Source organism: Python bivittatus, unplaced genomic scaffold (assembly GCF_059951505.1).
Source record: "Python bivittatus isolate LINGU-HERP-01145 unplaced genomic scaffold, Pbiv_v1 ctg000480_np1212, whole genome shotgun sequence".
Classification (NCBI taxonomy): Eukaryota; Metazoa; Chordata; class Lepidosauria; order Squamata; family Pythonidae; genus Python; species Python bivittatus.
The window spans coordinates 40,564,314-40,587,500 of NW_028277075.1; the positions used below are offsets into that span (position 1 = coordinate 40,564,314).

At 37.6% G+C, this 23,187-nt stretch overlaps 1 protein-coding gene across 1 annotated transcript in view; it reads right to left on the bottom strand.

Annotated features, from left to right (window-relative positions):
* Positions 1 to 23,187, bottom strand: part of TRIM44 (TRIM family member 44) — a 74,947-nt gene that overhangs the window by 19,637 nt on the left and 32,123 nt on the right. Inside the window, 1 exon segment of the mRNA XM_088145069.1 lies at positions 10,993 to 11,103. Coding sequence (XP_088001195.1) covers positions 10,993 to 11,103 — 111 coding nt within the window.

Sequence of the window (23,187 nt, forward strand, 5' to 3'; positions counted from 1 at the left end):
CCGGATTTACACTGAACCCTATGGGGAAATTTGCCTCGGGTTGCGACCAAATTCGGAGGGCGGAACAGATTAACCGGATTTACACTGAACCCTATGGGAAAATTTGCTTCGGGTTACAATCAACTCGGGATACGTCCAGAGTCACGGAACGGATTAAGTTCGTATCCCGAGGTACCACTGTATTGTCATAGGATTTGATTTCTCTTCAATTCTTCTTATCCCATCACACAGATTTCTTCTAGGCTTTAAGAAGCCTCTTTTGTAGATCCAATAATAAAACATTTTCCAGATCATTCTCGTGGTTTATCATTCGTATTTCCCTTTTAATTCTTAAAACTTCAGCCCGTTTCTTTTGTATATCCAGTAAAGTGTCCTTTTCCAAATCATTCCCTTGGCCTGTCATCTGTGGTCATCTGAAAGTACTTTCAGTACTTTCTCTGTCTTGTCAGATAAAATTTATTCCACATCTGTCATTCCTTCATTAACATCTTTTAGAGGTAGTCTATGCATAGAACCAGATATCATTGACAATGTTGATATTGTAGTTACTAATTTCTAGCTCCATTCTTCAAAGATCTCCTTTAATATTTCTGATGTTACAACATTTGGTGTCATTTTGTAAGTCCCGGTATTAAAGGACATCAAGAACAGGCTTATATTTTTTTTCTTCTGCTTAGAATCTTTAATCCTCTATAATGTCCAGTTTCTAAAATCATCACTTAACTTTGCTATGGCTTACAATAGCCAGGATATCAAAAATAAGTCTGTTTCCCACAAGAAGCTATTATTTTTTATAGTTAATTCCAAAATCTTATAGTAAAACTCAATATTCCAAATTTATCTGGACCATTAATCTGTTTGTAACTTTCTTCGATCAAAATCTTATTTAGATTTTTACTGTTATTTCAAGTTCTTTAAGTTCTTAAGCTTATAATTATTTTTTCTTTTTTTCAAAGTTGAAGATAAGCTCACCCAATGAAGACTTTTCAAATTTGTCATTCCGAAGGTCTCTAATAGCTTTAAGATAGTTAATAGGCAATTTCTGAAAGTGATAAGAAAGTGAAGCTTGCGAACTTAGTGTCCTTAAAAGGCTCTGCTGCAGTTGTGAGCAAGATGGCTGATCCCATTGTCTCCCAGTGCTCAAACCCATGGAAAACTGCTGTCCTGCAGTCTCTTTGCAAGGAGTACCATCCAGAGCATATGTGAGCAATCTCCCATCCTCTCCTTATCTGGAGAGATTCCAAGGAACTGGTCTACTCACCAGTTCCTTGGTCTTTGCCGCAGTCATTGGCTCCACTTTCATGGAGACGTATTCAGTTCATCATTCCTCCCCCGGAAGTCCCAAAAATGACTATTTCTGAAGCACAATTCACACAGAGTCTCTTTACTGAGGTTTCTTGAAAAGAATGGGATGGTGTAGCAGGCATTCTGACAACTGAATTATTTCCCTTCTACAACCAATATATCCCTGAAGCACTATAGGGGAGAGGCTTCTTTACTTTCTTTCTGACTACCTCCCTGCAAACTTCACTGATAAGGAGGGAGCTTGCACCTGATTGTTTGCACAACAGTCTCCTGAATCTTTTATCAGTCTGGGAACCAACCATTACAGCAACTATTTCTCCCACCAACATACGTTCTTTTATGAAATGTTTCTCCAGTCTGGTGCATTCTCTTAATGTGCCGCACATTAGACAGCGTGATCAATGTTGTAGCTGAAATCCCCTCTATCAAGAGAGCATCAAACTGGAGGAGACTGTTTTGTGTCATGAGATCTATGACCATTTCAGCAATCAGGTGCATTAATCCTGTGGTGCTAAACTTTACTTCCACAATCAGACATTCACTTATCAGCTATTAATGAGTTAAAGATCAACTTTCCTTTAGGCTACATATCAAACAGTGCACTATTCCTGTTTGATAAATCCAGAGAACAGTCCTTTATGTACAGTTGCTGAGATCATAGCTCTGCACAAGCAAACATACTCTGGAGAACCATTCTCACTGTAGGAGACAGGTCTATCTAACTCTGGGAAACAAAGCTGGAAAGAGAGATGGACCTTAACTGTGGCCCATGTTCTTACTTAAAGTAAATGATTTACTTTATCATCAGCACTTGGCTTCTAGTTCTTTTCTAATTCATCCTCACATCTGCCCATCCAAAGATGAACCCCCCCCAGAAGCTGATACAGCTTGCTTGAAAATGGCATCGCCTGTCATTTCTCACCACTTTGCAGGCAGCAGGGACTTAACTGGCTACAGCAGGGTATGACATACCAACTGCATCTGTGCCCTGCCTTTTCATCTGTGCTGTTCTCCTATAATTACTGACTTCCCCCTTTTTGCTGCAATTATCTCTTCTCCCCCATCCCTTAATGATCAGCTGTGGAATTAAGCCGATTTTCTCACTCTTCCCTTGTTGCCATGACAACTGGCCTGCACCTGCCACTGGATGAACAGTGGCACTTTTGGAGGGGGAAAAAAATAACCACAATGGGAACAGTTTATGGTTTCTTCCTATAACTAAAGGGGGTACAGTAAAGTTGCAAAGCAACTGGGGGGGGGGGAAAGATCCTCACAAAGAGAAGGGATGGAATACTAACTGAAAATGCACAAAGGAAGTTTATGCAGCACTTGGAGGAACATAAATTCTCCTTTCCTTTTAATCCACAGATGGCCATGCAATTTCCAAGGAACACACCCTGAACTTACATGACTTCATGGAAACTGGAGTTTTGAAAGAGTAACACACAAAAGTTAACAAAAAATGGTCTGATCATATCAAATTGTCACACTGCAGCACTGGGGCAAGTTTTCGGTCTTAAAACATTTATATCCCACTTCTCTTCTACATAATTCCAGCACAAAGGATAAAAACAACAAAACAGAGAATCACGATGGCAGTGCTCTATAAGTTATTTAAATCATAGTTTGATAGAAACAGCAACAGAATTATGGCCCACCATACGGAACATCTCCACCAACTTCCAGAAAGTTGTTGGTAGGGAAGTGAGCTGGGCCACCCTCAGAAAGGAATTCCAAAGCCGAGGGGTAATCACCAAAGAAGGTCCCTCTCTCTCTCCTTGCTGTCATTTAAGCACTGCAAACCCTCATTTCCAAACAAAAGGGATACCTTCCTTCTTGGTATTACCATAACATTAGTCCTAATACTTTATAGCAGTATTTCTCAACCTTGGCTGGGGAATTCTGGGAGTTGAACTCTGCACATCTTAAAGCTGCCAAGGTTGAGAAACGCTGCTGTATAGCAATGTTTGATGCAATACAAATGTAGGTGTAGAGGGAACAAAATTGCTTGCAATTCAAGAGCAACACTGTGGTGCCTATGAGCACCAATATGCCTGCAGACACCTCCCTTGGTATCTGCCAGGCTCCTCCCATATACTTATTTTCTTATGTTACTTTAATTAAAGATAGCTAGTATGTATGTATGTATGTATGTATGTATGTATGTATGTAAGGAAGGAAGGAAGGAAGGAAGGAAGGAAGGAAGGAAGGAAGGAAGGAAGGAAGGAAGGAAGGAAGGAAGGAAGGAAGGAAACTGGGCATACTGTTAAGCAAATCACTAACTTTTAGCATTATTATTTCAAAGAATGCTTCTAATCCTTACATAGAGAGCAGAGGCATTCTTAGAAAACAGAGATGATGGGCAGATGGTAGGAAACACTGGGGAGTTACTTGTTAGGAGAAAGGGCAATGATAGTGGAGACTGTCTTCTGCTAGGTAATCTTAATGTTTTAGAATTTTAGTTGGAAATTTGTTCATTTAATAAGATAGCACATTTGCTTTACATTTTGTATTCTGTAGGACTAACGTGTTTTATGGCAATCAGAAAAAGTCATTCATATCACCACTATATCCTCAACTTAAGGGAGAAAATCAGGACCTTGTTGGCTTTGTGGCAAGTAGATGCTGTCAACTCCTAGATTCCAAATGCACTCAGACATAGTGTCCCATGAGATGACAATAAACTTGACTGATTCTTTTCTTTGCTATTATGAAGTATCTCCAGAATAGCATCAATTTAGTCTGAGACAGTGAAGCCCTCCTTGCAACACAATATAAATCACTACTAGAATGAAACATCTCAGAAACCAAAATAAGGTCGGATAAAAGAGCTCACTTAATCCTCCATCCTTAGACAAAAAGGGACTTTTCTTCTTTAGCTCTTACTTATAGTTATTTGCATATTGTGCTGAAAACCTTCATCCCACCTCAATTACAATAAATCTGTATTTGCTTCATCTACAATTGGAGGATAATAATGTCTGCCTCAGATGGCTCTGGAAAGGATTACAGAGATAGTGTGAATGAAGTGGTCAAACATTTCAAATGTGCTGTAAGAATATTAAGTTGGACCATGCCCTTCTCAAACCTGGCTGGATATCTTGCTGACTAGGGAAAAGATACCCAGAGAACTATTTAGGCAAACAAAGCAACATGTTTTTCATCTCCACTCTACCCTCAGTCTATCTTAAAAAACATGTCTACATCTCCATTGGTTCTAGGGTCACACCAGGCTTCATTTAACATGTCTAAGGCTGCACTAGGGTTGAATCCAGCTCACCAAATGCTATGATTTGGGGCTAGGGGAGCATGGGGAATTCTTTTTTATTCTTTTTAATATATTTTTATTAAGAATTTTGATTATAATAGTAAAATCTAATACAAACAAACTTAAAGAAAAGAGAATAGAAAGAAAAAGTGCAAGAAAAAGAAAAAACAAAGAGAAAAGTAAGAATATAATGAAGACAGAGAAAAATATATAAAGAAGTGGCTTCCAACCTTCATCACAAGTATAAACTAATTTAGTGACTCTTCACCCCCTTTAAGGTTACAAACGTTTACTCTTCATCTCATATCCCATCTCTTATCTATAAACAAATCCATAAAACATCATCTTTCCTGTCCTGGTGTCAGCAGAAAGTCTATAAAGGCTTGCCAGAAGTAACAACATATATCATTTTAACCTTGATCAAATAAACCAACTTTACATTCCTTCCTTTTACTTTTAACAAGTTCATTCAAATATTGTTGTAGAATTTGATTTCTCTTCATTTCTTTTTTATCCCATCACTAAGAGTTCTTCAAAGCTTTAACAAGCCTCATTGTAAATCCAATAGGAAAAAATTATCTAGGTCACTCTCTTAGTTTGTCATTTGTATTTCCCTTTAAAATTTTTAAAACCTCAGCCAGTTTCTTTTGTAGATCCAGTGAAACATTCTTTTCTAAGTCATTCTCTTGGCTTGTCAATTATAATTCCACTTTCGATACTATCTCTATCTTGTCAGATAAAATTTGTTCTACATCTGTCATTTCTTCAATAACATCTTTTGGACATAGTCTATCCATAGAAGCAGACCTCATTACTGACACTGTTGATATTGTGGCTACTATTTCCTGATCCCATTCTTCAAAAGTCTCCTTCAGTATTTTTCTTGTTATAGCATTTTGCAACATTTTACAGGCTTGTAAATCTTTCCTCTACCTAAAAACTTTAGTCCCCTCTAGTGTCCAGTTTTGAAATCATGAAATTGCTTATCTTTGTTGTGTCTTGTAAAAAACAAAACAGAATCTATTTCCCATGAGCTGTTTATTCTTTATAATTAATTCCAAAATCTTATTGTAAGTTTCAATATTCAAATTTTATCTGGACCCTTAGTCCGTTTATAACTTTTTAAGATCAAAATCTTATTTAGCTTTTTGCTGTTTATTTCAGATTCTTTAAATTCTTAAACTTATGATTAAAATTTTCTTTTGTTCAAGATTGAAGGCAGACTCACCTGGCGTTTTCAAAACATGTCATTCCACTCTAATAGCTTAGAAGTAGTTAATGAACAATTTCTGAAAGTGATCAGAAAGTGAGGTTTGAAAATGTAGTGCCCTTTAAAAATCTCTGCCATGGTTGTGAGCAAGATGGTTAATCTCATCATCTCCTGGGGCTCAGATCTGTGGAAAACCACTCTCCTGTGATCTCCTTGCAAGGAGTAGTTGTCTGGAGCACATGTAGACAATCTCCTGTTCACTCCTTATACAGAGAGGTTCCAAGGGCCTGGTCTACTCACCAGGTATGACTTTGCTGCAGTCATCTTCAGTTCACCATACCTCCCCCAGAAGTGAGACTATGGGGAATTCTAAGGGATGAAATGTCCAGCTAAGTGATAGATTCCAGTTGACTTTAATTGACTTTATTGAACTTGGTTAGTACCTTAATGGGAAACCACCAGGAAATGCCAGAGCTAGAAAAAGAGTGAGGAGAAAGAGGAGGAAGAGGGAGAAGAGGGGGATGGCAATAACAAATTTCTTCTATATTGTTGCCAAGAAAACTACAAAAAGACATTAGGAGTCAATGTTGACTCCAAAGACTTTACCTTAAGAAATGAGAATCATTAGCTTCTGTGATTAAGACTTCTATTTTACCTCTTACAATCTCCCAACCTCTCCCAAAATGGGGGAGAAATGGCAGGCCACGTAGAACCCACAGGATACACTTTTTGCTCCTCTTTTCTAAAGGTTTCCAGTATAAATATTGGTGGTGTCAAAGATGGTAGCCAAGTCCAGCAAATATGAGTAGATCAGCACTTCTCTTCCCAATATAGATGCTAGAGCCAATGCAACAAAAAGGGAAGGTGATCAATGGATTATCGGCCAAAGGGCGTTTACCAAAATAATTGGAAAATACTTCTCCAATGGGCTTATATAACATTATGCCTCTCCCTGAATACAATATTTCTGCATTGCTCCCATAGCAGAATTGGGAAACTGCTGCAGAAGACAGCATGCATTCAATTAGAAGAAGGAATTTGGCAATGCTGAGTATTTCCAAGGTTGAGCAGAAAACTGCAGGCTAACGTATCTCTGGGTTACAAAGCGTAAATGTTGCTAACCTAAGAAAAATGAAGTGCAAACAATTTTAGATGCTGTTTTGGTACCTTTTTCTCCTTAATATTAAGGTATCATACAATGATGGCTGTTTCAATCACGCAGGTTCATTATGCAAAACTAGGAAATTTTTCACCATTCTCTTCAAATGATTTTACAAATATCAAGCATGGCTTATTAAATAGCACCAGCAGCACTCCACTTTAGATGCACGGATTTTTCAAATGACACTGCAATACTTTTGAGGAGGGTTCAATAACAGTCACTCTGACACCTTTCTGAATTGAAAGCTTTGCATAAAATTTTTCCTTCACCAAAGTAAAAAGCAGCTATTTTGTCGAATGCCGTACAATCAGAACGGTTGCTACAAAGATTATTTCTTAAGTTTAGCTAAACTAAGGCATTACATGTATGAAAAAACGTCTGAGTAAATGTTAATTATGTTCTATCCCCTCCTCTGTTTCCTATAACTAAGGGGAAAATGAATTTACTTCAATCAGGCAGTCTACTGACTCATCCCATCTGGCATATGTACGGTAGAATGGCTAAAGTTTATTTTTGCATAATAAGATTAGCAAAAATTTGTATACTGTTAGAATATACCATGTTCTTTCCTTTTTAAATGGAAACATATTGTAGCTTCCTGTCTTTCCCGCCTGCAAACTACAAAAGAGAATAATATATTTCTGTAAATCAGAAAATAATACCGTTTCAGTAAATGTATTTTCTCCAATCTTTGACTCTAATTATTCATTATGTTAACACTTTTTGAAATCTTTAACTGGAAAATCAAAGCCAAGAGGACATATGAGCCATAGTGCTCCCCCAAGTCTTAAAATAATCCAAAATGAGTTTGCACATATAAGGGATAATACAAGTAATCACACAGTAACTGTTTCCTAGTCAGAGAGGATTTTCTTGGCAGCATGCTGGAACTTACAAAACCTTTTTTTGAGATCCAAGTCATTAGATGGAGAATAATGAGGCACTGACATTGCTTGAGGTGACTGATGCTTATATTCTAAAAGATAGTTCCACTTACAATGGCATAAAGAAAGCAAGACTGCCCTGCTATGAAACATACCTTTCATTTTTTTCACATGCCAAGGTATTTTAAAAATTATCTTAAAGAAACAGATAACATGATTCCTTTTAACCTCTGCCCTTCATGAGCATGAAGCAAATAATTAAATACAAAAGATGAATAGAATAATTTATGACCTGGACAGTTAATACTTGCAATATTATTACCTAGCCAATATCCTATGTTCAACTTTGAAACCAAGTACAAAGCAGAAGCAAAACACATAATGGAAGCACTTATTATTAACATGAATTAACCTGCATATTGCTGAGACTTAAGTTCCTTGCACAGATGACAAATGGACATTGACTTCCAACACCGCGATATAGTGGCAACTAAAGACATTATGTGCTTTACTTACTTGCAGACAAGTTCCATTATTTTGAAGGAAATGTATTCCCCTCCAATTAGCAAAACCGATACACTAAAATATAAGATTGCATCAAGATGAAGTGGGTGCCAAGTTAACTTTACTAACTTTCTAGTGTTTTTTGAGTATCAACAGGCCTGTCAATGAGGTGACCCTGTGGACATAGTTATAAGCTAGTACACAAAGTTCCTCATCAAAGGCTCATAAGCATACTTAGCAGCCATGGGACAAGAGGATCCATCTTTTTGTGATTTAACAACTGATTATCAAAACAAAAAACAGAGTAGGAATAAATGGGCAGTTTTTTCAGTGGAGAAGTAAAAGGTGGAGTCAAGGATCTCTTTTGGGACCAATGCTTTTTAACTTGTTCATAAATTATCTTGACTGATAGTAAAGATAAACAGTAAACTGGCCATATTGTGGATGATGCCATTCAAGGATGGCAAAAACCACAAGCGACTGTGAAGAGCTGAAGAAGGATCCCTTTAGATAAGGTAAATGGTCAACCAAATGGTAAATGAGGTCTAATTTACATAAGTGTAAAGTGATGGGCATGGGGGGGGAGAATAACTTCACATACTTCAGTGTTGATGGAGTCTAAGTTGTCTCTAACAAACCAAGAAAAAGACACTAAGATCACAGCAGACAGATCAATTGAGATGTTTTAGTGTGCGTCATCTATGAGAAAGGGAAATTCCATGCTAGAAGGTATTAGGAAAGAGCTGAAAATACAATTGCCAACATTATAATGCTCTTGTACAAATATCTAAAATGTATTTGTACCTAGAATATTTTACACAGTTCTCATCACCACATTTGGAAAATAATATAAAAGTCCTAGAAAAAGTACAGATCAGGCCAACCAAAATTGTTAGGGGACTTTTAACAACTTCCTTATAGAAACAGGGATCATCCCATGAGGCTAACTGTCAAATCCCACACAGCTGGGCAAAATCAAGTGTGGTGGTAAAAGGTCCCCCTGCCCTTACATCTGTAAGCTTCATTTACTACCAAACCTCTGAGATGCCCCCCAAACATACGAACTTCTTAAAGTGCCCTTGTAAGAAAACATTCACGGCAAGCTGAATTGACCCTGAGTGGCAACAGGGAGAAGAATCAGTCAGACACCTGTGGCCTGATCAACCAAACTGCTTCTATTCACCAACCATATCTCAAAGATAGTGTGGCTAAGCATGCTGACCTAGTAGGAAGGGATAAATAGTAATAAGGTCACCCAGAAGGGTTTATCTAAAACATTCCAATGTCACACTTTAATTTCCACTGTGTCTGCCCTTTTTTTTTTTTTTTCGTTCTGCCTTTGCCTTTCTTTGCCTTGCAATGTACTGGACCAAACATATATAAACCCTGGATCTGCTGTTGCTCATTGCTGTTTAGCAAAGTGCAAAGCTTTGCTAGGAGCCCAGTATATATACTATATTATTGGTGGCATGCAAATAAAAATATGTTGTATCTTCAAAGTGATTTGGTTGCTTTGGGTGAGCCAGGTTTTGGCCACAACACAAGGAAGCAAGGATTAGACCAACTTTAGTAAAGTATCTTTAATGCTAGTCTTGAGGTAAATGCAGAATCTTGGAAATTACAACAGGAATTTTCAAATTATAGTATATACAAATATACTATAATTTACAGGTAGTCCTTGCTTAATGACCACAACTGGGACCAGAATCTCAATTATTGGGCAAAACAGTCATTAAGCGACATGCCCATATCACTGCTTCACTTAACGACCACAATCTGGGCACTCCCAGTTGCAGTCATTAAGTGATCTCCTGGGTCGTTAAGCAGAAGGAGCTGAAATCCTCCAGCAGGCAGCCCTTTCATTCTCAACTGTTCCTGCACGGAGGGGAAATCCTTCATGGAGCTGCAGGAACAAAGCCCAAATCTTCAGGATTTGAGCTCCATTCCTGCAGGCCACAAAACTTCAGCTCCCCTCTGTTCCCTCCATCTCAACCTTCCCTGCTGACTTCCCCATTGACAGCAGAGAAGATTGCAAATGGCGATCATATGATTGCAAGGCACTTGGCAACCAGTCATAAATGCCCAAAATGTGACCATGTGACCGCGGGGGTGGCAGCCCAACATTTTACGACAGCCAGAAGTGTTTTATGAGATATAAAGCATCCTTTCTGAGGCCATCATAACTTTGAACCATCGTTAAGCAAGGACTATCTGTATAGTACATATAAATATTCTATCTATCTATCTATCTATCTATCTATCTATCTATCAATCATCTATAGTATATATGAATTTTTTTCAATTCATGAACCATTTTGAATTATTCAAAATGTTTCTTTTCAGATTTCTTGACCTAGGCTGAGTTCCCAATTATAAGATAAGCTACCAAGGGACTCTCTAACCGCTCCATTATTTATGTCTATTCTCCCTTCTGTTATTTTCCCAGCCTCCCCACAATCTCTTACACTAAGTGGAAGGAGATTTACTGTAGAACTGATAGAAGAAAGCATTTCTTCACACAGCACATAATTAACCTGTGGAATTCATTACCACAGCAGAGGGTGATGGCTACTAACTTGGATGACTTTAAAAGGAGATTTGACAAATTCATGGAGGACAGATATATCAAGAGCTGTTCATTGTGAAGACTCATTGTTACCTCTGGATCAGGGACAGCATGCCTCCAGGTTACAGCAGCAGAGGAATAACAAAAGGAGAGGGATAAGTCTCCATCTCCTGCTGGTAGGCATCTGATGTATCTGGTTAGGCACTGTAAGAAAAAAACATTTATTTATTTTTATTTATTTATTTAATGTATGAAATTCAGTCACCACCCATCTTGCTTAGATGCTGGACTAAGATGCTTTCACCTGCTCAATCAGGGCTAAACTTACATTGTCTCTCAGCAAGCAGTAAAAACCTTAAACTGTTTAACTTTTATGTTGAACAATTTATTTCTATTCTCAAACAAAAAGCAAACCTAATGGATTTAAGTAGTACTGAGATGTAACATCACAGCAGCCATAGAAAACTGCATGGATTATTGATGCTGGCTCTGCATAGCCTATCTGTGGGAGTTTCTCATGGGCTTACAATGATGTCAAGTTATTTTGCTGAAATCTAGATCAGGGCCATTCATAAATGGGGTAGACCTTTTGGCCTGAGACTCAAGCTCAAAGTAGGGTTCACATTTAGACATTTGCAAATTTTCCATAAAGAGATTCAAATACTTTTCTTTCATTTTGAGGCCCTGTTTCATTTTCATGCATCAATTTGTATTTTTATTCTGCCTAGAGGCATCAGAAGTGAGAAATGCCCCCAATTTCTTTGGGTCTTTGAAATGGCCATTTCTGGAGGCTATGAGGATGATGGGCTATCAACTTTTCATTTTCTTTGCTTTTACTCATCAAAGAAACAGTTAACTTCTTCTGACTCTTTTCTTTAAATTCTTTCCCTCTTTTCTAGTGCTAAGCCAGCTCTCTGAATTCAATACTGTCCCAGAACTTGATGTTTCTTGTGCTCCTCCAACAATTGAACAGGTCAAAAATTCCTGATATTGTGCTATTCTGCGATAAGTCAGCATCCTTAAATAGTCATAGGCTGGCTCGGATTTTCTGAGAAATTAGCTCGAAGATGACTGACAATGAGATCTCAGGACGTCTGGCTGAAATTAAAAGCAAAAAGTTGAAATACCTGATGAAGAGCAAATGCTTAGAAGTTATTAAAAATCAATTTAATATTAAGAAACCAATGTTGAGGAAGTCTAAGACAAACTCACCTCCATCCAGGTAGCTGGTAGAGTAGTCACTGAGGGTTTTTTTTTTAATTATTTATTTTAGTTTTGTATTATGTGTATTATAAAAACCATGAATGGCAGCACTAAACAGAAGTTATTTTCAGGGTCATGCAAAGCATTTGAAATGGTTGTAATGCTAAGCTTTTTCCTTCCTTGCTTGCTTTCATTCATTTATACAGTATAACACTTTAGTCCAACAGGCTCTAAGATGTATACAACAACAACAATAATAATACAATAATCAGTTGGTAACATCGTCACATTCTGGCACTGGCTTCTCACAAACTGTTCAATCTTTTAATGCCTTCCAGAAAAGCCAGGCCCTGACAAGTCTCCAGAAGGCTATGAGATAAAGAGCTACCCTCACCTTGTGGGGAGGGGAGGGGAGGGGAGGGGACATGGTTTTATTTTTGTTGGCATGGGCAAAGTATTTCTCCTTGAATTAGTAAAGCGTACACATAAAGAATTTAAAGCAAAAGGCTGTGCACGCATACACATGCATAGGACCAGAGTTAGGAACAGGATTACGGTTAGGCAAGTATAGTGACTCTTCTGGAGGACATGGGTCCTTCAGTGCTTCAGGGAGCGGTGCTTTATTCATAGTAACAGGCTTTGCAAAGTGCCCTATTTAAAGATTTTGCACAGTCCTAGTTACCAAAGCTTTGCTTAGCTTTATTTTATTTATTTACTTACTGGAGCTGAGCACACTATAATGCTGCCAGGGCCCTGCAGCAGATTTCTAGCAGTAGTGGAGCATACTCTGAATATTTTTATAGAAATAATCTATCGTCAAAATTCTGCCACATCTTGATGTCTTCCTATGAGGGCTTGAGGTGAATTCAGATGAGTAATCTCTTCTGGAAGTGCTTGGGGTGAATTCTGATGTCAAATGACTCAACTGGTAGCACCTGGATCACTGCATGCATCAGATATGATCATTCATCAAAATTGTATACTTCTCTGAATTTTATAGGAAAATACTCAGTTTAAAAAGATACTATAATGATTTAAGATGTAATTAGTTCAGATATAATACATTTTGATCAATATATTATTAAATATGTATTCTGTGGACAAATGTCTTTGAAAATACCTATTTATGTGCAAAATTTCTAATATGAATGGTTGAAATGGCCCAATTCTCATTCACAACAGTTGCCTTTAGTCATTGTTAAAGTGTTTCAAGCTAGAAGCAGCTCTCTTTTGAGTTCAAAACTCTTCCAAAATTATATTCTGTATAGGTTTTTTTTTAAATTATAATATAACCATATATTTCAACTCCTGTACAATGTTTTAGATGGGGAAAAATCTCATTTCCTGAAGGTGGAATGCTAAAATGTATTTAAGTAGTAAGCTTATTATTGTTACCACAGGTAATAGTATAGTATAACATAAAAAGAAGGGAAAATTAATAGTAATACAAAGAAATGCAGCATGAATAAAAAGCCATATAAAGAAATTAAGTGGAACTAAAACTAATGTTACCATTTAGAACATAAAAAGTTTTTTTTGGAGTTTAAAAGAGAGCAGAGTCACAGTAACAACCTGCCTGCTAAAAAACTGAACCATGTCCACAGAAGGTAATTCAATCGTTCTGCATCTGGCCCCCTTTCCCTTCATCTTATTATAGACAGGACAACAGAGGACATAGTGAACAATGTCCTCCACTTGGCCTGTCCCATGGGGAAGAGGCGCTGTTCCATTGGCCATTTGCAAAATCTCCCTTTGAGGTCTGCTGAAGGCATAGTCTGTAAGTGAAGTAAAAGCCTTCCTTAATGAAACACTGGTAATATTAACCAGGTATTGGGAGAGGCTTCTATGGTTCTTATAATGATGGTACCAGAATGAAAACTCAGTCAATTGCATCACAATAGCATCCAGTATCCCATTCAAGGAGCAATCTCTGTGTTCTCTCTGTTAGACTAAAGAACTAAATTCGACCACAGGGGGCAAGGAGTACTATAGTAGGATATGAGATATGATTCCTATCCATATAATGCAAGTAACATAATTTAATTAAGTGGGGTTCTTGAAGGCTTTCTATACTACTTTAGCAATGCAAGGTAGATTCTAACAGAGATTAAGGGTAACCTAACCTCCATCCTGACATAGGTATGAGACAATGATAACATACAAACCCATTCTCAGCACTGTGGGCATTCACATAATATTTGAAACAATCTGACACAGAGTTTGTATAGACAAAAACATGTACCTCTGAGAAAAGACACAGAGTTTGTACAGACAAGAACTCTGGTCTATGAGAAAAAAGAGGTTTTTTTTGAAAGTTGGTAATGTTCTATGAACTCTTCACAATCTCCATTTTAAAAAGCAAACATAAAAGAGAATGGAAACAAATGGAACAGGGAAAAAAAAACAATTTGGGAATAGGACAGGAAAGACGGGAAAAAAAATGCTGCCTAGAATAATTAGCTTTCTTGTTTAAAAATTTCCTGGTGGGGCAAAAAAGACTTTAAATTGGAGTGACTAAGTACTGGTTAAATCTCAATATTCTTGCACATCAACTGGCTCTAACCTAGCCTATTCTAATCAAATTGAGATAGAAGGAGACAGATGGAGAGACAATGGACAATTAGTCTCTCATGGGAGAGCCAGGTTATTAACTCAAAGCCAATTTATGTAAGATGAGTAGATTGGTCCCATTTGTAATTTCAAGTTCTGCTGGGATCCTGTTCACAATGTATGACTGTCAAAGAAAAATGTAGTGAACCTAAAACTCCCTAAGGCTACAACATTTAATGGGTGCCTGAAGTCTCTTTGGCAGAAGGTTTTTAGTAACATCACTTTCATTACCCCAAAGGGTGGGGACAAAGCAGAAGGATAACAATAAAAATATTTCCATGAGTAAGAAATCATTCATTACTGCAATGCACCAAACATATAGTCTTGTAAAAGCAAATTCATTACTCACTCACAAGCTTTGTCCTTATTGAGCCTACCTCACTTACTTCAGCCTTTCTGGTGATTCAATTGCACCAAAACAGGCCTTCCTCTTTGAAAAAATTAAGAATAAAGAAAGCTTCAGACTGACAGCATAGATCCAAATACAGGCAGTCCTCATTCAGTGACCACTCGTTCGGTGACCGTTCAAAGTTATGATGGCATTGAACAAGGGACGTATGCTGTACCGGCCACAACTACTTTTCCTTGTAGTTGTGGCCTGCAATGGCCTGCACCCCTGCATCCTTGAATCATGTGATTGCAATTTGGGCATTTGGTAACTGGCTCGCAATTACGATAGTTGCAGCATCCCATGGTCATGTAATCACCACTTTTGACCTTCACTGCTGGCTCCTGACAAGCAAAGTCAATGGGAAAACTGGCAGAAGGTCAGAAATGGCAATCATATGACCACAGGACGCTGTGACTGCACAGGATCTGCCTAATGATGGCAACTGGAACTGCCACAAGTGCTACAACACTCAGAATTGATGGGAATAAAGTTCTAGAGCATTCTTGGTTTTTACACATAACAACATGGGTGTTCCATGGGTTTTACATGATCTGAATATGAGCCTAATATTGGGGGCAGGGGGATGTTCCTAGACAACTAGTGTTCTAGGAATCTATAAGTGAGAAGGCCTGCTGAAAGGCACTACTACCAATATCCCCCTTTGTTGATCTTCCTCTGTGGCATATACTTGGAAGAAAACATTGGATGTATATTAAGATGGTTAGATGGGCAACACTAAGAATTGAACTAGACCATGGAGACTCAGGTTCAAGTCCATTCTTAGCCATGGAAGCTCGTGAGTTATTTGGGTGCAGATGCTATATCTCAGTTCATCCTATCTCATAAGGGCATTGTTGTGGGAAAGAAAGAACTTTGTTGTTTCATTACCTTTTGTTCCTAGAAGAAATACAGGATATAAGTATAAAATGAGGAACAACTGGCTAGGTTAGTGCAGTCATAAACTAGGGTATGCCTCAGAAACACCAAGTGTTTCTTGGTGCTTTGTATCTGAAATCTTACCACTCATTCTGTCAAAAATCGGGGTGCTTCTCACTTCTCCAATAACATACGTAACAATGTGCTAGATTCAGCCTAAGCAAATACAATTATGAAATTAAACAAGTTTCTGTCAGAAAGGAGTTCCAGAGCCCAAGTGTTCCACTCAATGAAAAAGTCTTCTTTTGGGGTACCAACATATACGCATAATAGATTGTTTCATGGGAAGCTGGGAGAGTGTCCATAGAAAATCTTGGGACCAGGATAATCCTAATGAAAGAGATATTTCATTCTCAAGAAAGGGCAACCTGGAGAATTGCCTCAGAGGGATAGGCAGTTTGCTTCACTTATGGCAAGCCTCTCTCAAAGGGTCAATTATGGCTTAATTTAGTAATAGGCTAAATATGGGCCATATCCAAGTCTGGTATATATAATACAGATGGATCTGAGGTATTGTTTATATCAGTGTCAAACTGATCTATAAGGAATATGTTCAGCCTATTATTAAACAAACTCTGCCAACACTTTTAGTTGGTCTGACTCTCTTGTATTTTCATCAGCGATAAGAACTTTTCTCTGAATAGTCTCTCGGATTTAATTGTATGATTGTTTCTGCTCTCTATTTCAGTGTGCATTTTCACCTAAACGTTAATAAATGTGGCCATTAATTTGCCTTTTTAAAGTCCCCATGGTTGTTATTTTAATGATGAATATTTAATTACCAAGTGCTTTAGCCATTTCACATGGAAAAATGAAATAAAAAGTCAACAAATAACCAAAATGATCCTGTGATCTCTGAAGCTAAATCTGCAAGAGTTTTACCTGCATTAAAGAAGTCTGAATTAGACTAAAATGCAATCACTTCAGTTCTCAACTGTATCAACTAATACTGAAAGTGGAGGGCAGGATGTTATTTCCTATATTTTAATTGGGTCATTAAAGATTCCAGGCAGCTTAAAATGTAATGCAGTAACACCATGTTGCTATGCTGTAGTGTCTAACCCATGATTATTCTTCATTAATTAGTAGGGAAGTAGAATGAAACCTTAGAAATCCTGCTATTAGTTAGCCTAGAACATTCAGTTTTAGATTGAGAACTGCTTTGATACAGTATATAGCTCCTTCCTTTGTTCCTAGACCTTGCATACTGTGCAATGTATCTTACTTCATCACTTGTTCTATCAGTTAGAATCTGGAAGTCTTCCTTTGAATGGTGACAAAAGGTAATTAGCCAGAAAAAAACACAGATCCTCAAGGAGCTTACTAGAGACAACATAATGTGGGACATATGGCAACAACTCCCTGTGTAAATGTTATAAAACATAAGGGGAGAAGTCTTGTCACTAGTTATGTATACCTAAATCTCACTGACTTCAATCAGACTCATGCATAAGTTAGTAGAGAATCTGAGTCAGTGACATTCATCTAAAGAAATGAGCAGGAACAATGTTTTGTTTTACATTGTCACTCTGAATTCCTCCTGCCTCATTTAAGATTAGATGTGCATTTGGAAAAGAAAATGTACAGCAGAAACATATAGGTGAAATGTAGGAATTAGCACATATATGGGAGGAGGACAGCCATTTGTGATTATCATCACTTTTCCAATGTATCTATACTAAGCATGAATCCCTTCACTAATGTAATGCCATCCTTAAATGTGATCAAAATGTATGAATTATTTATATACAAGAAGCTTGTTTCAATGTCAATGTATCAGTGTGTTTCATACAGAAATTCAGTAATATGGGGGGAAAATCCCACAGTATTCTTTTCAAAGCATTATTTCATCATCTCACCAATTACATGACATCATTCTTACTCATACAGAATTTCTGTAACCCAAAACAAAAATTCTGTTAAGATCCCATGCATTATGCTGGTTTGTCTGGACACAGCTGGATAGATGAGCATTCTATCTTCTAAACCAAAGTACATTACCTTATAAACCATCTGGAAGGATCCATGCTCCTTACACATCGCCACAAGTAGGTTCTAGACTGGCCATGATTTAATTTACTTTGCAAATACAGGAAGGTCAAAAATTAGGCAAGGTCTAAGGTCCAAAATTTTTCCCAGCTGCTATACAGAAACAGGAGACTGTTTAAATTTCCAAATGTGCAATATGAGGACCAGGTCATCTGTAGGAAACTAGACCCTGTAACAAAGAGAGGACTGTGGAAATGCTCTTCATTCAACTCAGACCTACTTTTTGCTAGTTAAAAAGGTTCACTGAAAACCTTGTGCCCAATCTAGTAGTCAACTCTGGCACATTCTGACATTTTCCCTGTAATCATTTTTAAGAGAAACTTCTGAAACTGTTACTAATACCTCTTTTGGATTTGCCACTTCTAGAAATCATGAGCCAAAGTAAATAAATTAAGTTTGCAAGAAGTCCAGTGAGATCGAAAAGCAACATAAAGCAAGCTACTAGATACTAATAAATGACCAAAACTTGCTTTGAATACTATTAACTCAGTGTCAAAAACACATGAAATATCTTATAAAGAGAACAAAAACACCATGACTAGTATTCAGTATCTGTGTGTAACCTACATTTCTTTCTTTAATTGGGGTGAGAAAGGGATTTTCCTCCCAAGTCCATGGATACTTCTCAGTGCAATCCTCCCACAAAGTCAAAATTACCAAGAATGGTGAAGAAAAAGCTTAGCTTATTCAAAATGATAGGCATATACGGACTCCAACTGAGCATTCCCTTGATTGGCAACCTGAAAATTATAAGCATTAGGGAAACCAACTTTGCCTTACATTATTAGAACATGTTCTCTTCCTACAGAGAAAATTAGGTTATGAAAAATACAACTCACAGGGAAGAGGGGAAGTAGCAGAACAATCCATTCAGCCTGTCAGCCTGCCCCAAACTCAGTGTCAAAATACTGGTAGTCTCACTGATAGACTTCATAAGAGCTGCATTGGGCATTGTCCAAATGGATTCCAATTTCCCTACTGTAGTACTGTAAGCAGATGGGCAAAAAGAATTCTACCAGAAAATAAATATCTTGGATAACTTCCTACAAAAAAGGAGGGAAGGGTTCATAGAAGAAAAGAAGGGGGGAAATAAAGCCAACATACAGTACATACAATTTAAGAACTGAATAGGTAGAGGATAAAAACACATCATGATACGCTATATATATATATATATATATATATATAAAGGAATTTATGGGAGAAAAATCCACTTTTGGATGAAATATGACAAATTTAGCTTGAATTCATTTCTTATGGCTAGGCAGCAGACACATCAAAAGAGGATATTTAGACTCTCAGGATCAGTGACTGGGTCCAGTATTGTAAATTGTTTTAGAATCCAGCAAGACAGTGATCAGACTAAACAAGCTACTGGGTAATATGAGCTGATTTGGTATTAGGTAGTGTTTCATTAACTAAAATGTGCAATAGAAAGAAAACAGACTAACATAGTTGGTTAAAGAAAAGCCTTTTATGCCCAGTGCAATTTGCAGTTCTTATTATTGCCACAAAAATAATTGAAATCATTACATGTTGCTTATTAAAATAGATCCTTCCTAAAAAAGTGGACAAGTGCTTTTAAATTGACAAGTGCTTTTGCATCCTCTGTGTGCAATTAACAGAAGACAGGTTCCGGGAAGCTGATAAGCAAAGAGTAGTAAATATGCACCTCTTTTCTCCTCCCTCAAAACCGTCCAATTGTTTGCTCCAATGTTAAGCTTCTGGAAATGAATGCCTTCTTAGAACATTTCATCAGAAAAGGGAACTTCCTTCTTTTCCCTGACAATAATTCAAAACTTGGGCCAGCCATCATACAGTCAACCACTGTCTTGATACATTGCCTTGATTTTCAGGAATCACTCACACATCCTGTGCAGAACAGTCATGTCTAAGGGCTTGAGATCCATCCACAACCCCACATCCCCCACAAAAGAATTTTACATGCTTAAAATAAGTTAAGAGGCAGAATGAAAAGGAAATGATCTCATGTGGTTTCTTCATCTGCAGAAAAACATACACACAAACACACACACACACACACAGAGAGAGAGAGAGAGAGAGAACAAACAGTATTGGGATCAGCACTGTAAACATTGATTTTCTTGTTTAGACTAGTATGAATAAGTAATATATGACAAGCGCATACAGGGCCTTCTGTCTAACGATCAAAGAGAGGTTCTGTTAACCGAGGTCATTATCATTACATTTCAAGCTTCAGGCTGCACTTGACCAGGAGAGCACAAAGATCAGCTCATTTATTACACTGAGCTTGCAGCAGTAATAACAGTATCTTGAGAAACGATATCCCAACTCTCATAAGTTAAGCACCCTTTAACTCTTCGCACCACGTTCTCAGGTCAGGCATAGTCCAGGATGCCATTTGCTGAAGTAACGTTTTCTCATCCTTTCAATCCACCCCACCACCCAACTACACCAACAGATTGATAAAACACAGAGGAGAGCAGATGGTATATAATTGCACATCGGCCCAGATAGTACCTAGCACTTTGTATTATGCATTTGTCGATATGCTATGCCGCTCAAATGATAAGTCCTGCAATCCCAAACACACTGGACTGGTTCTTCGCTGCTTTCATGTCAGCTCAGGAGCTGCAGGCAACACACGTTAAAATAAAGCAGTAAAGAAGGATGCAAACCAAGCATTCTTTAAAGCTCCACACTTTGAGCAGAGCATTAGGGACATCCTTGATCACAGTCTGAGACAGAGGAAAGGGCACTACAATAATAAATTCCAAGCAAATAGCACTGTGGAGTAATACAACTAACATTTTCTCTTCTGCAGAGAAAAGGGCAAATTAAACAAGCTTCAGTATCAACTTCCCTTTGAATGTCTGATAAGAAGATGCACAGCACAAGTTTAAGTCAATAATGAAATTTAATTGGATTTATTTGACTAGTCAAGAAAGCATCATCTATGACATTATTAAACAAGTGCATGCATTAACTCCTCAATGCTTTTCTAAATTATTTGTCTAGGGTAAACGACTGGGGCTTTAAAAGACAAGCTTGGACAAATCCTAAATGGACAACCCAGAAGTCAAGGCTAAAGCTCTGTAGCTAGCAGAAGACACATTTTGTGTACAGAACATCCCAAGTTCAATCCACTACATCTCTCTTTTTTTTAAAAAAAAAAGAACAGCTCTATATGGCAACACGGGAAGAAGTTTTTTTCTGGCAAAGATCCTGAAGACATCCTTCAAATCAGAAGAGATAATACTGGCCTAGATAACTCAGTGATGTGGCCTAGTATATGTCAGCTTTGTACATTTGTAAGATTATATTTGAAAACAATAGGTCAACATTTCTCAACTCCCCCTTCCAACAATACTTTTTTCATACAATTTGGCAACATTTTTTAAGGTTTTGTAAGCCTAGAGCTTTCCTTGGTTTTTGAGTGGTGTACGGGGGATGTAATGAAACCACAACACACCACTCAAGTAGGTGAGGCCACTCAAAAGTAGGTGGGGCCAGGATAATTAATACATTAAAATTAATATTTTTACTCCTTGTATATTCCACTGTTTCTCTCATTTGTCACATGAACATTTACAGCTTTGTAGCCATGGGGGCCTCAGGTTATATCCTTGCTTTAAAATGTCAAGCCCAAACAGTTCTACAGGTAGTCCTCAGGTTATGACCATTCATTCAGCGACTGTTCAAAGTTATGATGGCACTTGAACTAATGGTACTTACAAGAGGTCCTCTTAGTTCCAGCTGTTGCAGCGTGCCGTGGTCACATGATTGCAATTTTTGATGTTCCCTGCTGGCTTTCTACAAGCAAAGTCAATGGGGAAGTTGGCAGGAGGTCACAGTCACATGAGGTCCTCACTTAATGACCCTCATGGTCCTCGCTTACAACAGCAACTGGGGCTGCTGGGACTGCCATCACTAAGCAATGTGGTCATGTGACATCACGCTTTACAACCACATTGCTTAGTAATGGCAATTCCAGTCCCAACTGCCATTGTAAGCTGAGGACTACCTGTATTTCTTTCACTGTTCCCTTTCAGGAAAACTTATTATTCAAACAGAAATGGGGCACATAGGTAAGATTCAAGCATTTTACTCTATTATAATTTTGGAAGGATATTAACATCAGAGACCCTCACTTTTATTAAGAATGATTCTACTTTTAAGTTCTGCACTTATAGAACTACCAGGCTCACTATTGTTTTATAGATTTCTTTTTGAAAAAATCCAAAACAATGTTGCTTCACAAAATAAATAATTAGCTTATGGGATTTAGAAGAGAGACACTGTGATTATTTCTAATTCAGACAGACTTAAAAGAGTATTCAATGAATGCAAAGGAAACATCCGAATGCTAGGTGCTGTAAATAAAAAAGGAAGTCCATCAGTTCAATGCCTTGTTTTTGTGATTACGCAGCTTTAAAAAAAATAATGAAACCTTAACTAGAGAGGATTGATCTGATCCAGCAAAGTTCCTATGTTGCTATGAACTGATATACAGAATATTCAAAGTTTTCATAGCTTTAGATTGCTCACTTCTATCATATAGCACTTACAGTACACTATTTCTTCATCAGTAAATGACCCCATTTACTGCTGCCCTCCTGATGTTTTGGATCAAGTCCCACAAACCTCAGCCAGCACATCCATGGAGAGGTGATTATGGGAGCTATAGTTAAAAAAAATAACCCTCCAGGAATAGTCTGCCCTCTGAAATCTACTTTTGATCTAGACTATGCTCTCAGTAATTGCCATAATATGGGTAGGAAAAGTGAGAATGAGATTTTCTATTCCATAATACAAGCATACTCTGGGGCAGAAAAATTGACTGTTTTTCTCCTTTTTAGATTTGGGGGACAGCAAAAGAACAACATTAACAAGGGAAAGAATGTGGATAATTAATTAAATTGTAAATCGTAAGAGTAAGGATTTAGCAAGAATTGGACAGGCAATTAATTGGTGATAATTAATTAGTCCTGGATCTCTATGGGAAATTAACTGATTTGCTTTCAGTAAAATAGCTCACATGTTGCAACCGCAAATGCAGATCAGAAGAACTATATTCAATATGTGGCACTGCACAAGTCATTTCTCTCCACCCACTG